This window comes from Anoplolepis gracilipes, chromosome 1, assembly GCF_047496725.1.
Source record: "Anoplolepis gracilipes chromosome 1, ASM4749672v1, whole genome shotgun sequence".
In the NCBI taxonomy this organism is placed as follows: domain Eukaryota; kingdom Metazoa; phylum Arthropoda; class Insecta; order Hymenoptera; family Formicidae; genus Anoplolepis; species Anoplolepis gracilipes.
This window is the reverse complement of record NC_132970.1, coordinates 4,263,831-4,278,438: the sequence shown is the minus strand read 5'-3', so window position 1 is coordinate 4,278,438 and position 14,608 is coordinate 4,263,831. Positions and strand designations below refer to the sequence as shown.

Below are 14,608 nucleotides of genomic sequence, written 5' to 3'. Positions count from 1 at the left end.
TCTCAAAGAGTCATAATTATAATGTGTTGATTAACACGTTTTTACTAGAGTTGTATCAGAAGTTTTTAAAAACAAAAGTTGTTCCGTATTATGACGACGGGCGAGATTTCACTTTCTTGCGGTCAGAAGAAAAACAGCCCACGCAGTCAGATAGAGGACTAGTGTGACAGATGAAGATGACGAGAAATAAAAGAAACGAATCTCCACAGTTTCGGTCCATTGATTTTGCGAGTTTTTCATTTGCCACGGTCTATAAGATACGCATGCGCAATCTATACCATTGTTTTCAAACCAATTTCACTTTCCGCTTCAACTCATCTATGATTTAAAGTCATGTAACAGCAGAAAAAATATATTTTTATTATTTATTGGCATAATTTAAAATACATAAGAACATATAGGGCTTAAAAAATTTCTATATCAAATTTTTGCTGTCATATTGCTGCCGAGTTTGCAAATAAGTAGACTAGATAACAATTGTATCTAAAGAAAATTATTTTACATACGAAATGCTAATATATAAGGTTTTGAATATGTATTCTAAATGTAAATGCAAACCTATATACGTCTATCTTAATCACATGTCTTGTTCATAATCTCATGTCACGTACAATATTCGTTTTGATAAATCAAATATTTTCAATATATTCTATAAAATTTTACATATATTTGTCAAATTTAAGTATATTTTATTATGTAAGACATGAAACTTCTTCGTCATTACAAAGTAATATGCAGATAAAAAATCTCCACGCTATCAATTATTTCTAATTTTGAAAAAAATTCTAATTTGCATTATCTATTATGAAGCTACATGTTAAATGCATTTCTGAGGATATCTAAATATTGCGCAATATTGTCAAAGCAGTGATAATCATATTTCGTATGTACATGTCATTATTTATTACAAAAGGAATAAGTATGTGTTCTCGGTAAAAAACGAGACAGTGAAACAGATAAAGGCAGACTTTTTTTGCAAGTCAATAGATTTTACAGTAGTGTCCTATAATTAAAATTAAATTTTTACGTTTTGTTATCAATAAAAAAATGGGACCGATTGTCAAAATTACATTTTGGATGATGTGTCTTCTGTGCATTGTTACACCATTCTTGGAAGCTGCAAGAATCTTAGCAATTATGCCGATACCATCCTACAGTCATCAAGTTGCCTTTCAATCATTATGGACTGCTTTAAGCCAACGAGGACACGAACTTGTTGTTCTAACAACGGATCCACTTAATGATCCTAGCATTAAAAATTTAACAGAAATTGATTTCCATTTCAATTATAAATTGTTGAAAGGAATAAACCATGTTGAACAAATGAAGTACACATGGCTGAGTGTAGAGCGTAACTATTTGTTCAAATTTGGCCACATATTGACAAAGAATATTTATGAACATTCAGAAGTACGTAAACTGTATGAACCAAAGAGTGACCAAAAGTTTGACGTAGTAATTATAGAAGCTTTAAAGACACCTGGTCTCTATCCACTGGCGTACAGATTTAATGCACCTTTTATAGGTAAGAGAATGATAAAAAAATTATATAGCATATATATTATTTACTATTTCTTATACTTTATCTTTAAGAAGATTATTTAAAATCAATTTAAACTAAAATTTTCTTCTTTTCTTAGCAAAAATATCAAAAAAGATCATACATAACTTAATAAAATTTTCAATTTGGCTTCTTAATATAAATATTTGTTATTATTCCATATAGACAGTTAAATATAAACAAATAATTAGCTTAATTACTTTTTATATCGTGAATATGAGTGATGTATACACAATATTATTTCTTGCGCAGACTTTTAAATTCAAACATTTTATTTAAATAATTACATATACATAACTTATTACTAATGTAATGTTTGCATTTGTTTATAGGTTTATCATCATTAGGATTGTATAGTTATAATTATTATATTCTTGGTGCACCTCTTTTGCCATCACATCCTTCCAATTGGGAAATGAAAAAAGCTACTGGTATTAATCTGTCATTGTGGCAGAGATTAACGAATTTTATTCAACAATGGTATCATATATATTACATATTGAATGATTTCTATCCTGAGCAGCAAGCAATAGCAGAAAAATATCTTGGAAAAAATATACCAGACATAACTGACATAGAGAGAAACACTAGTATTCTGCTTCACACTCAACAAGAAGTTACTTCATTTATAAGACCGACAGTACCTAATATTATATCATTTGGACATTTCCATATTTCAAAAAAACCTCCAGCTTTACCAAAAGTAACTATTACATTCAAATAATATTGTTAAATTTTTATTATTGGAATTACTTAATATATTTGCTAACATTTATTATTCATATTTAATATATAGGCTTTGTATCTAAAGTCTATTACTTTTCGTATATATATTATTTTTTCTAAAAAATAAATACAATAAATATGTATATTATATTGATAATTTTATCTTGTTGCAGGACTTGGCTAAATTTCTGACAGATGTACCAAATGGATTTATTTACATGAGTCTAGGTACAAATATTCTGATGTCATCTTTTTCCAAGGATATGTTAAACATATTTTATGATACTTTTGCAAGTTTACCATGCAAAATAGTGTGGAAAATGGACGAAGAATTAATAAATAAATCTGATAATATTTACACCGCTAAATGGCTTCCTCAACAGAGCATTCTTGGTAAATCTATGACATAAAAATGAAAAATCTAATGAAGATGTATCCTCTCTTTTATTTATATAATCATTAATTATACATTTTACTGTGCTTCTCATTTTACAGCTCATCCTAAAATTAAGTTGTTTATATATCAAGGTGGACTTCAAAGCACGGAAGAAGCTATTTTTAACGCAGTACCACTCATAGGAATACCAATTATAGCCGATCAGTATACTCATATTAACAAAATGATATCTTTCGGAGTTGGAAAATGTCTAAATATTGAAGATGTTTCGAGAGAAAATTTAAAAGCATCCATAACAGATATTTTAAATGATAAAAGGTAATTATTTTTTGCGTAAATAATTCTTTATGCAATAAATCTTCTTTAAATAAAACAAATTACTAATTATTTTCATAGAAATCTAATCATTATGCAACACTACATTTCAAAATCTTTACATAATTAGGAAAATGTGATTGTAAAATATATAATATTATTTTTAAAACATATTTTTTTTTCTCTAGATATAAAGAAAGAATGCTTAAACTTAAAGCATTAAATGAAGATAAACCTTATAATACATTGGAAAATGCAATTTGGTGGATTGAGTATATAATTCGTCATAAAGGTGCTTCTCATCTTAGTAACAGTATTCGTTATGACCCTTGGTATCAAAGATATGATGTGGATATTATAGCAATTTTCTCAATTGCAACATTTGTAATATTATTTTGCATATTAGTAATAATCTATACATTGTTAAAAATAATATTTAATCGTAATATATATACGAAGAAGCAAGTCGATATTACAAAAAAAATTAATTGATTTTTAGATACATAGCAGAATTATATTTTGTACATATAATCCCATTTTTTATAAAGCAGTTGACAAATATCAAAACCTATTCACACATAAATGTATTTCAAACATATTTAAGAGATTTAAAATTACATTTTGTTGTGTTGCAAATAATCAGAGATATATTCAGTTTTTCAAATTAATTATTTGAAATTAATAGAAACAAAAAAAATACAAGAAATATATAAACATAATATAAAAAAGGAATTTATTGGCATCTACAATAATCCAATTATTTCAAATATTTTTCAAATACTGCTATAATGTGTATAATAGTATTTTAATTGTATCAATTATATGAATTTTTTGTTAAATTTCATGTCTTTAATTTTTTTATTAATTATATTAATTTTTCTATTATCATACATTTTCAAGCAATTTTGATATTAATATATTTATCTTAAAATTGATAGTAACTGATAATTTTTAAAAAATTTGATAAAATATTTAATGCAAAATAAAATAATAAAAATATAATAATAATAATAATATATATATATATATATATATATATATATATATATATATGATATAACAGATAATAAAAATACATATAATTGTGAAAAAATTATTTCTTTTTGTTATTCGATGTAATTATCATTTGACTAATTGTATCACATCAGACTTGCAGTTCGTGGATGTATTTCTAATAAAGGAACAATTATTGTAACCTATTTCTATTTTTGCATATATGCTTTAGCGTAAGATCTTAGACACTATTTATATAAAAAATAGAAACAAAACAAGTCATCCATATATCGTTGGATTAAAAACTATTTTTAACTTTAATTACTCCTAGTAGTTGCTCTTTAACTTTAATCTTATATTGTTCACTTTGATCAGTTATTCACATTTTTTATCTCACTACAATTTCTATCACACATTGGAATTATGCATGAAGGAGAAAAGGTAGATACCATGAGACGAGAAAAGACCACTAGCTCCTGTATCTTACGAAGTATGTTGCCTGAAGGATGGGAAGATTCGAAGAGGCGGGTGCAGCTATCGCAAAAAAGTACCCTATTACGAAGGCACGGTTCGAGATGCTCAAGACCTCGTCTTTTTCCTACAAAGAATGTAGAGTACGGTAAAATGGCGTTCGGAAAAGAGCGACGGATAACAGAAGCGAAGAGAGTCATATACGTCTATGACAGCTACATCAGAATAAAGTAACTTTGATGCTATATGCATTTAATCTCAAATGAGTTTTCATTTAATTCATTGTTGTTGGTAACGTGGCGCTTATAGGTATAATATCTATTTAATGGTTCAAGTTATGGTTATACTTCGTAACAAGTAATATTAAAATTTTGATATGTCAAAAAACATAACTGTGTGCGAATAAAATATTAATAATAATTGCGTTGTTACTCTTGTACTAATAAGTTGACAGATATACGTAATTCACAAAAAATTTAGAACATGATTTTTGCGTTAAAAAGATAGAAGAAGTTATATTTTTGGTATTTAAAAATAATTGTATACAAATTAGAAAATATTATAAACTCACAGATATTAATAACAATATTTATTTTCTTTTTTTCTATATGGAAAAAGTATATTAAATATTAAAATATAACGTGATAAATTTTGTAATTATATATTTATATATGTTTAAATAAAATTATACTCTTGGTGAACTGGTAAATATGAGATTACTTCCTATTTCATGTAATCGTATAATTCGAAATTCCATAGTATATGTCTGTAGAGAAAGTCGTAGAAATCGTGGGATAGTTTTCTACATGGCATAAATTGCAACGCTTTACGCCTGATGAGATCGCATAAAGTCAGCGCAGATCGATATCGTCTTAAGAAATACAGCGCCCCGAAACGCTTTCCTTCGAATCCAATTAAGCTTAAAGGGCTTTCAACGTGTCCATTCCGGAAATTATGCCATGGTAATTTCTTTCAGCACTTAAGTCGCGCGTTTATCGTTTAATTTGTAGCTAAATAGCCGCGGGCTATAGATATATACTTCTCTTGTTCTTTTGAATATGCTTATTTCCTTAAAAACTTTTTTTTCTGTCCGCAACATCTCAGGAATTTTCCGTAATTAGCTTAAATTTTATTATTTAATAAATTTAATTTTGTTACGCGGTTTGTTATTGTATCTTTTTTTAATACTAATAATAAGACCTCTATATACAAAGTCGAATGAGACAGCGAGTTCTGTTAGTTTTCGCGGGCGCATTAACACTATGTTCAATTTCGTGTTACCATTTCACTGACTTGGAAAGGAATTTAGATAGCGCTTTAGTCGAATAGTAGTCCGTTTATGAGTTTAACAATGTTCGACCGCAATCTCCATAGCAGAAGAATAGACATAGTTAGATGTTGGTCGATCAACTCGACACAATTGTGTTCGCGCGCGCACATATTCTCCTGTGTGCCATACGCAGCGAAACAATTAAAATTGCTTTTGCGCCCTGTAACGACCTCGCAAATTAGCCGTGGGAAGTCAAAGGGCGTCTCTCAGACGCGATGAAAGTAACAGCGCGCCAATTCGCAACGTGCTGACCTCGAGCAAAACTGCATCCCTCCACCGCCTGTGGTTTCCGGAAGTGCCGAGGTTCACCATCGTCCCGCACACACCGCTTATATCGCAACGGTACTCAGACGCTTCTCTCTCTCTCTCTCTCTCTGTAACTACTATTATCTCTTCTAAACGATTTGTTCGATGCGGACTAACGCGCTGATAGTCGTACAAGCGAGATTAGTCGCGGTCCAGCAACTTTGGATCGCGTGGCCTGGTGAGATTTTATGCATCAGCGATGTATATACGTGCAAAGCGAAACGGACGGAAATGTAGCATTTCTGAACTAGTCTCTTTGTTATGGCGAGTAGTGTATAAATCGTACGTAGCGACTGCATTTTATTATACGCGCGTTAAAATATGCACAATATCTGCTTGATAAAATTGTCTTGGCACTTGGACTAAAGAAGATGTTACGCGAATTATTAAGAAAATATAATCGCACATAGAGTTATATGTATATGTATATTGTCACAGTATCACAGAATTTAATTCACGCAAATTACGAGCGCAAACTTCATATGCGATAACAAATATATATCTATATACAATATACACAAAAAAAGAAACTATATAGGAAACGGAAGTATGCGTCAACAAGAGTATTGGTGAGAAAATGTCGCGGTTAGTTCGCTTCTCTTCATAGCATTTCGCAATGGAGAGCGGGTCGCGAGTAGACGTTTATTTCCATGCGTTTATTTCCATTCAGCCCGGTTGCCATCGCAAAGGACCGACACAGAGGAAGTGAGAGTCGCATTTGTACGTTAAGCCGCATTTGCACGTTGCCAAGCTCCCCCAAACTACTCCGGACATTGTTTGCCGTTGTGCCGGGACCGGAATGGAGAGTAAACGGGGGATACCTAGAAGCTGAGAGACACGTACATAGCGTAGAGCGGCGGACCGAGATGGAAAAAAGCGGAGGAAAGGGGTGCTCGCAATTCCCGAATCCACGAATTCGATCCGCTTCACGGAACAGAAGCAGCTTGCAAAACTTGCGAAACTGCTATGCGACGCGAGAGGCTGTTATTACGCGACACCAACGCAAACTCTGGTAGTCGGATGGAGGAGAAGTACGCACGACTCGCTGGACACGTCAACCAGATCTTGGACACTAGGTATTTCGGGGAGAAATGTTGGTTAGGCGTTTTGATGGCGAGAAAAGACACTTAGATGATAGAAGGAAAAGTTTGCAACTCATTCTTGCATGTGTAGATACATGTTAAACAAAAGAATCAAAAGTTACTCGAGCTTGATTATTTTATATGCAACTTACGAAGGTAACGCAATGAAATTTTGAACGAAACCTACTTCTCATAAGAATATTTACAACTTTTACCGAGAAATGTTAATAATGTAAAATGCTTCCGCGAAGCAGACCTCGATGAGTTGTTATGTGTCGTAATAAAACGGCCTGAATAAACTAGAAAGTGATTGCTAGACTATAAGAAATAACGTTATTTTTTTCTCATCGACTTGGATGATTAGAGTGAACAATGCATTATTGCGCTCCACTAAACTTTACTTTCCGGGAAATTCAATTTTCTCCTATTTTTCTTTTAAGTCGCCTTATAAAAGGGTTTATAACCTATTAATTAACGCATTCTTTGTTAACTTTTAACTTTTTTACATTTTACTATCGAAATCAGTTAAAGGTTAATGTGTAACTTTTGTACTTTTAATAGTATTGACGATAATTTCTGGGTAAAAAGCAGTTCAATTTTATTCATTATTTCCTGTAATTCGTATGTTATAATAATTAGATTTTTTATTAGTTATATATAAACTTTTTTTTTATTATTTAATATTCTATTTTTAAAATATAATTTTTCTGACAACAAATAATTTGCAATGCTCGAGCCGAGTAAACATAAATAATTATTTATTTAATGTTAATGAATATTTTTAATGTATTATTTAATCTATATAATTTTAACATGTATTCTTCACTAATTTTTTTCTTGACAAAGTTTAATAATGTTAAAGTAAGAATAAATTGACATAAGTGACATAACAATGATAGCTTTGCTATTGGCGTCATTAATATTTAATTGTAAGAAAATAATGCACAAATGCCGAGTCAGGTCGATATAGCTCAAGGTAATGATACATAAATTGTGCTAACTTACAGCTGATGATATGATAATAGTGTATGGACATATATAAAGAGTGTGTTGAAAGTTGGATATTTTTTCCAAATGTAAAGTAGAATCTAAATTAAGAAAGAGCGGTGTATATCTATTTTAGTTATGTGTGTACGCTGTTTAATATTAATAATTTTAACCTTGATATTTGTTTTTAAAATTTTATGGTCAACGCGTAAACGAGGAAGAGACGGAACTTTCCTATTTTTTATTTTAATATTAAAAACAAAAATAAGTTGGGTTAGATTATTTCTTTCGGAGTGGGGGTTCAAGAACATACCCTCTAACGTATCCAAAAATGAAAACAATTTGAACTGTGTAAGTTTAAGTAAACATTTACCAACAAATGATATAATATTTAATCCCATAAATAGATAACATAATATTTTAGTTTCAGTAATTCAATCCATTTGAAATATATTATACTTTAATAAAGTTTATTTTAAAATTTATTTATCCATATATTAATTTATCCATATATTGAGAGAGAAAAATAAAAAAATATCTGATTCAATATTTACTACGATAAAAGTAATTCCAAATTTGTTTGATAGTTAATTATTGAAAGTAAATGCATCGCGATACCGTAAATTTAAAGTGACACAGTGTATATATCGGCAATGTATATGTCGATATTGTAGGCGCCGAATACATTAGAATGTCTGCCTCTCGGACAGTGGTAGTATACACCATCATATATGACAAATTTAGAATAATGCTTATGTTAATTACTTTAGTCAAAAATAGCAACGCAAAAACATATATTTATATTATATCATTAAATATTAATAATTAAAATATAGATATAATGAAACAATATATTTATAGATAAACACAAATTTTAATCTGAAATAATGACTTTAATACGATCTTATCAGATTAATTGATATACATTAATATCAAACAAATAATACGCAAGCAAGTATTTCTGTACCCATAAAATTATCATTAATACTACTTGTGATCTGATTATTTAAAATTATTTCAAAATATTTATTTCTTAGGACTGACAATTATTGAGAAAACTTGAAAACACTCTATATAATTAATTACAAATTTGTTTTAATATTTCTTTTCACAATACAAACTCACACCTCTAAATATATTTAAATTACTTGGTGTTGCAAAATAAAATATTTACGAATTATACACAAATAACTGTTTACACATTTTTTTAGATAAATTTTTGTATAATTATATGCTTATTCTGTTTTTTATATTATTTATAATTATTTAAATGTTAAAATTCATAATCTTAACTGGTTTTTTATCACATGCGGACTACATACATACAGAAAATTAATTATTTTGTGTTACATGTGCGGTGATCAGACCGATATACACGTATTGTTTTAATGCATTTGTGTTTGTTAAACTATAAATATATATATAAAGCAAAAGTAAATGTCTCTAGCGTCAAACTTTTACAGGGAAAGCATCTTCCGTGTTCTAAGTCCCCGATCGATACTTCCCTTGAGGTGCTTCTCTCGCTGTTGCTACGGCTATTATTACGGTAGCAACAAAAACGGGATACATGGATGAAAGTTGATCGCTATCGGGTATTACTTCCGCATCCATATATTCATCATGTTCTTTTGCGCGATGCACTATATATAGAAGATAGCCTCCACAAAAAAAAAATTCAATTTTATATTCATCAGTTTTGTAAATTCATGTTATACATTTGTGCTCTCTTTAGATAGATACCTATATGGTAATTATAAATTATAATTATTTTTATAATTATTAAAATTATATTAATTTTTTATAATTATATAATTTTAATAATTATAAAAAAGAATGTTCTAACATATGAATGCACTAAATGCCTGCGTTATAATTTATTAATGATGATATTGCAAACAGCTAGAACCGCTATCGTTCTGTGTGTGTGTGTGTGTGTGTATTTGAGTATATTATATAATTCATAATAAACACACGTAATATACACACATACACACATACATACCTCACGCGGTGGACATTACGAGTTTGCTCAAACATCAAAGACTAAATTTATTTAACCTATTTATGATTATCTGACATATCTTGTTATATTAAACCGCATATACATATACACAGTAAGATTAACTCGACAATATGTATATTACAAATTTCATATATGTTTTAATAGAAAAAAAGGAAAAAATTTAGAAATTTATGTTTAATGTAAAGACTTTTGTGATATTATTATATTCCTTCTTTTTCAATAGATATTAAAAATTAATTAATATATATTTACTTATATATCCATTTATTTATATTATTTATATATTATTTATATATTAAAATCGTAATAGTGATATTATTCATTTTTAATATCCACTGTTTTTAGTGAGGAAATAAGTTTGATATTGCACGGAAACTCGCAATGCAATACTTCTATTCGCCCGACAGAAATAAATATACTTCCAATATTCTACTCTTTGTATCCGGCACGATTAAGAGCGCCCATTTAATAACTGCACGATGAAAACTTGGAAAGATTGCCCCTCGAAATGTAAAGATTAATAATGATCGATATCCATCCAGATTCTCGAAGAAACTGGGATATGAGCACGAAAAAGAGGAAAGAATGGACGAATGGGTGAGACGAGTTACGACTCGACGGAGCCACTCAGAAAGTAATTTGCTCGATGCTCGAATGAACAGGAGGAATCGTGCGTTCACAGAAGGTGAGAAGCGAAAGAAAGGAAGGGGTGAGAAAGAGAGTAAGGAGGATGGGAAGAATGAAAAACTGCAGGAAGAGGTTGGATTCCACGCGTAAATAGGGAGAAAGTCGGTGACGACTGCTGCAAAGATAGAAAATGCAAAATGGCTCTAGGATGTACCAATAAAAGCTGCCGCACCCTTCCACCCCCCCTCATCTTATTGTAACACTTTCATTTCCAAAGTAAATGAAGACGCGCCCTCAGTTGAACGCATCGCTGCGAGAAAACATAAACAGTCAGCACTGCGACAGAAGCAACACGAGAACGAAAGAGACGCTTCAAAAGATTTCTACTTTCCTTGTAGTATCACCATGTAAAAGGAAAAAAAAACACACGAAAATGTTCTATTATAGGAACGATCAAAGATGTATTTATCTCATATTTCACGCTCGTACATGTTTGCATTCGGATTAAGCTTTCCTCTAGAGTAGAAAAAAGGCAAAACTTTGAAGTTATATCTAATTATGTGGCTTAAGAAGTTAAATTGCGTTTTATGATGTGAAACATTAATTTGACCAAATGTATGGGACATAATTAAAATTTAACATTTTTTTCTTAATCCATGAAAAACAAAGCTTAAACAATTTTAATCTATGTAATTTTGTTACGACATATCATATACGATATACACGTTTTCTGAGTTTTGCGTTACATTCTCTTTTACGCCTGCATGATTTTCACAATGAATATTAATTATCAAAATTCTCACGGAACTTCAGTAGAATCCGCTTCACTGCACAGAAACAACATGCGTTGACACGGCGCGTGGAATAATCACGTAAATGTCATTATGCTAGAGAAACTTTGCGTCTAGAATAATAAGGGAGTATAAATGCAAATGAAAATTATGAAAATGAGTCATTAAGCATGCATCAGTCTCATACGAAGTTGAATCGTATCGAGAATTCTCATAATCTACAGCATTGCAGGTTCCTCTTGTAACGGCATTTTAAATAATTATTATACGGTACTCGAAAAAGAGTAGACACCATGACTTGATATCCGTGAAATGACTCGGTGAAAATCATCTCGTTAGAAATGCCCGTATATTATCCGTCTCAATATCGTGCAGTAAATTTCGTTTTTGTGTAACTTCCCTCTTTTTTTCACGCAATCAAGCTGCTGTTAGCGCGCGAGCATTATGGACGTATAATCGTAGTAAACCCGTCGGGCCTGAGAGATTCTGTCAAGTGTTCAGCAAATACGACGACGCGTTTGCCGCTATCTTAAGGGAAAATTTGATTACTCCTCTCTCGTGTCGGCTGGTGAACTAGATTGACGTAAATCTCTCTTCTACCCTTTTGCTCGAGTCTCTTATTCGTGGCACGACTTATGAAAAATCCACCAGATCTTATGACAGCTTTATCAGCCAGTGAAGCATGCGGCATTCACTGCTGGAAATTTCCGTAAGATTGTTATTTTGAACTTTATTTTATAGATAAATTATACGTATACACATTCCACAAGGAATTATGAGAAAATATAATTGATTGAAAAGTTATAAATTATTTTATGAGATAACTTTCTCTCCTCTCCCTCTCTCTCTCTCTCTCTCTCTCTCTCTCTCTCTCTCTCTTTCTGTTAGATTGTTATATCAAAGCAATTAGTTTACATTAAATTTGAGTTAAAAGTTAATATGTTGTTTGCCATTATTGTTATGTATTGGTACCTTCCAAAATGTTGAATTGGTTTGTTTGTTTCGAAATACCAGTTTGCATTACATTGTAATATATTATATATATATATATATATATATATATATATATATATATATATATATAACAGAATATCTGTCTCTATAAACTCCTAAACCCTTTGACCGATTTGAACCAAAATTTGCATAGTTATTCTCTAGGATCCTGCAGAAAATATAGGCTATTATAAAATCTAGGCACCTCACCCTTCTATTTGCTTTCATCTCCTTGATATTTTGTGATAATTTAAGAAAATCTATGAATTCCAATGGTCAATTTGATACATATTGTTTACTTCAAAGTGGGCATGCCAAAACATTTGTCCATTTTCACCCCGGAAAGATAATCAAACATATTGTATATCGCGAAACATTAGAATAATAAATTAAATATATTGCAATAATACATGTATAATATTTGTTACTATTGCAGAACAAAGTGATACACTATATGTATGTATGAATTTGTAAAGTATATAATACCTGTATTCGTATATGTATATGTATGTATATATATATATATATATATATATATATATATATACATATTACTATAAATTAATTTCAATGTTATTATTCAATTTTCACATTTTCACAAAGCTGATGGTCTAGATATAAGAAATTGACGCATGCTAAATAGAAATTATCAACGTAGTGAAAATAAAGCAAATAATAACAGGTTTATTTATTTACTTACGCTTTCAGTTCAATAGCTGTTATCCAATATTGATGAGCGATGGAAAGAAAAAGGAAGATTGTTATGACATTCATTAAAAAAATATTGTTGTTATGTAGATATAGATTAGAAACTAGTAGTATATAGATTAAATAGACTAGTAGACTCGAATTAATAACTCATTTTTACATAATAGAAATGATAATGTGATTACATATCGATGTTTTCGAATTCCGCTAAAACGTTGAGTAATATAGCTAGTACCTATTGTATTAAGTTTGTATAGTATGTAAACAACATATATTATCAATATTAACCTCTGTAAGCGCACATGTTTTTTTCTTTCGTAAGAATAGGCACTAGATCTTTCAACTTAAACGCAGGTTTTTTTTTAGTATTTTAGACTCTCAAAAAATGAGGTAAAAATCAAAATTACTTTTCAAAGTATCTATTACATTATCCAATAAGATTTTAAGTCAAATGTTCAAGATAACACCAAACTCTACCTTCCTTTCGTATCAAAGAAATTTTAGATTGAAATTTCGACTGTGCCTTCAAATGCCCAGGGTGGTTACGGAGGATTAAGCATAATAGTTCTAAATTTGTCGTAAAGTGTTAACTCTTGGTGATCGAATGGTTTATACTGCAATGACATACTGGTAACTTTGAAAGTATATACTACGATGCAACATGTAGGCACGTATATATACTCGCCGATGGAGCAGTAAATATTCTTTCTCATGCATTATGTAAACGTAGAGTATCTTGTTTCCTGCGTTACTGCACGCCCAAGAGACCTCGATTCTTTATGAGTGCTTTTTCTTTTGTTTATATGGCGAGCTCAGTACACCCCCGCCGCGACGACGATACATCGACGACATGGTGCATGTATGCGAAATGTTGTTAGTGCATATGTAGAGTCTCATGATGGAATATAAGAAGTTTCACTTCAAGAACGCAAACCTTGCGGTATTGATACGATCTTGTTTGTCAAAAATGACGCATGCTAAATAGAAATTATCAACGTAGTGAAAATAAAGCAAATAATAACAGGTTTATTTATTTACTTACGCTTTCAGTTCAATAGCTGTTATCCAATATTGATGAGCGATGGAAAGAAAAAGGAAGATTGTTATGACATTCATTAAAAAAACATTGTTGTTATGTAGATATAGATTAGAAACTAGTAGTATATAGATTAAATAGACTAGTAGACTCGAATTAATAACTCATTTTTACATAATAGAAATGATAATGTGATTACATATCGATGTTTTCGAATCTGTTGGTCGACAGGTATGCAGACAGCAAATAGAAGCCCGTTAAA

General features: G+C 30.3%; 1 protein-coding gene and 1 long non-coding RNA gene across 3 annotated transcripts; one reads left to right on the top strand and one right to left on the bottom strand.

Moving 5' to 3' along the window:
* Positions 1-218: 218 nt before the first annotated feature.
* LOC140665070 (uncharacterized) lies at positions 219-13,376 on the bottom strand. Its single transcript, XR_012046544.1, has 3 exons — positions 13,303-13,376; positions 1,071-1,246; positions 219-318 (listed from the first exon to the last, which is right to left on the bottom strand). It is a non-coding gene; the product is annotated as an uncharacterized lncRNA (long non-coding RNA).
* On the top strand, positions 968-3,491 carry LOC140665060 (UDP-glucosyltransferase 2-like). Of its 2 annotated transcripts, XM_072890760.1 has the most exons (5): positions 968-1,525; positions 1,894-2,264; positions 2,461-2,680; positions 2,783-3,002; positions 3,188-3,491. In XM_072890760.1, exons 1-5 carry the CDS (start codon positions 1,048-1,050, stop codon positions 3,489-3,491), a joined length of 1,593 nt encoding a protein of 530 aa, XP_072746861.1. In that variant the 5' UTR covers positions 968-1,047. The 2 variants fall into 2 exon arrangements, with proteins under 2 accessions (XP_072746861.1, XP_072746870.1); XM_072890769.1 differs by lacking the exon at positions 3,188-3,491 and having other exon boundaries at positions 2,783-3,006.
* Positions 13,377-14,608: the final 1,232 nt, after the last annotated feature.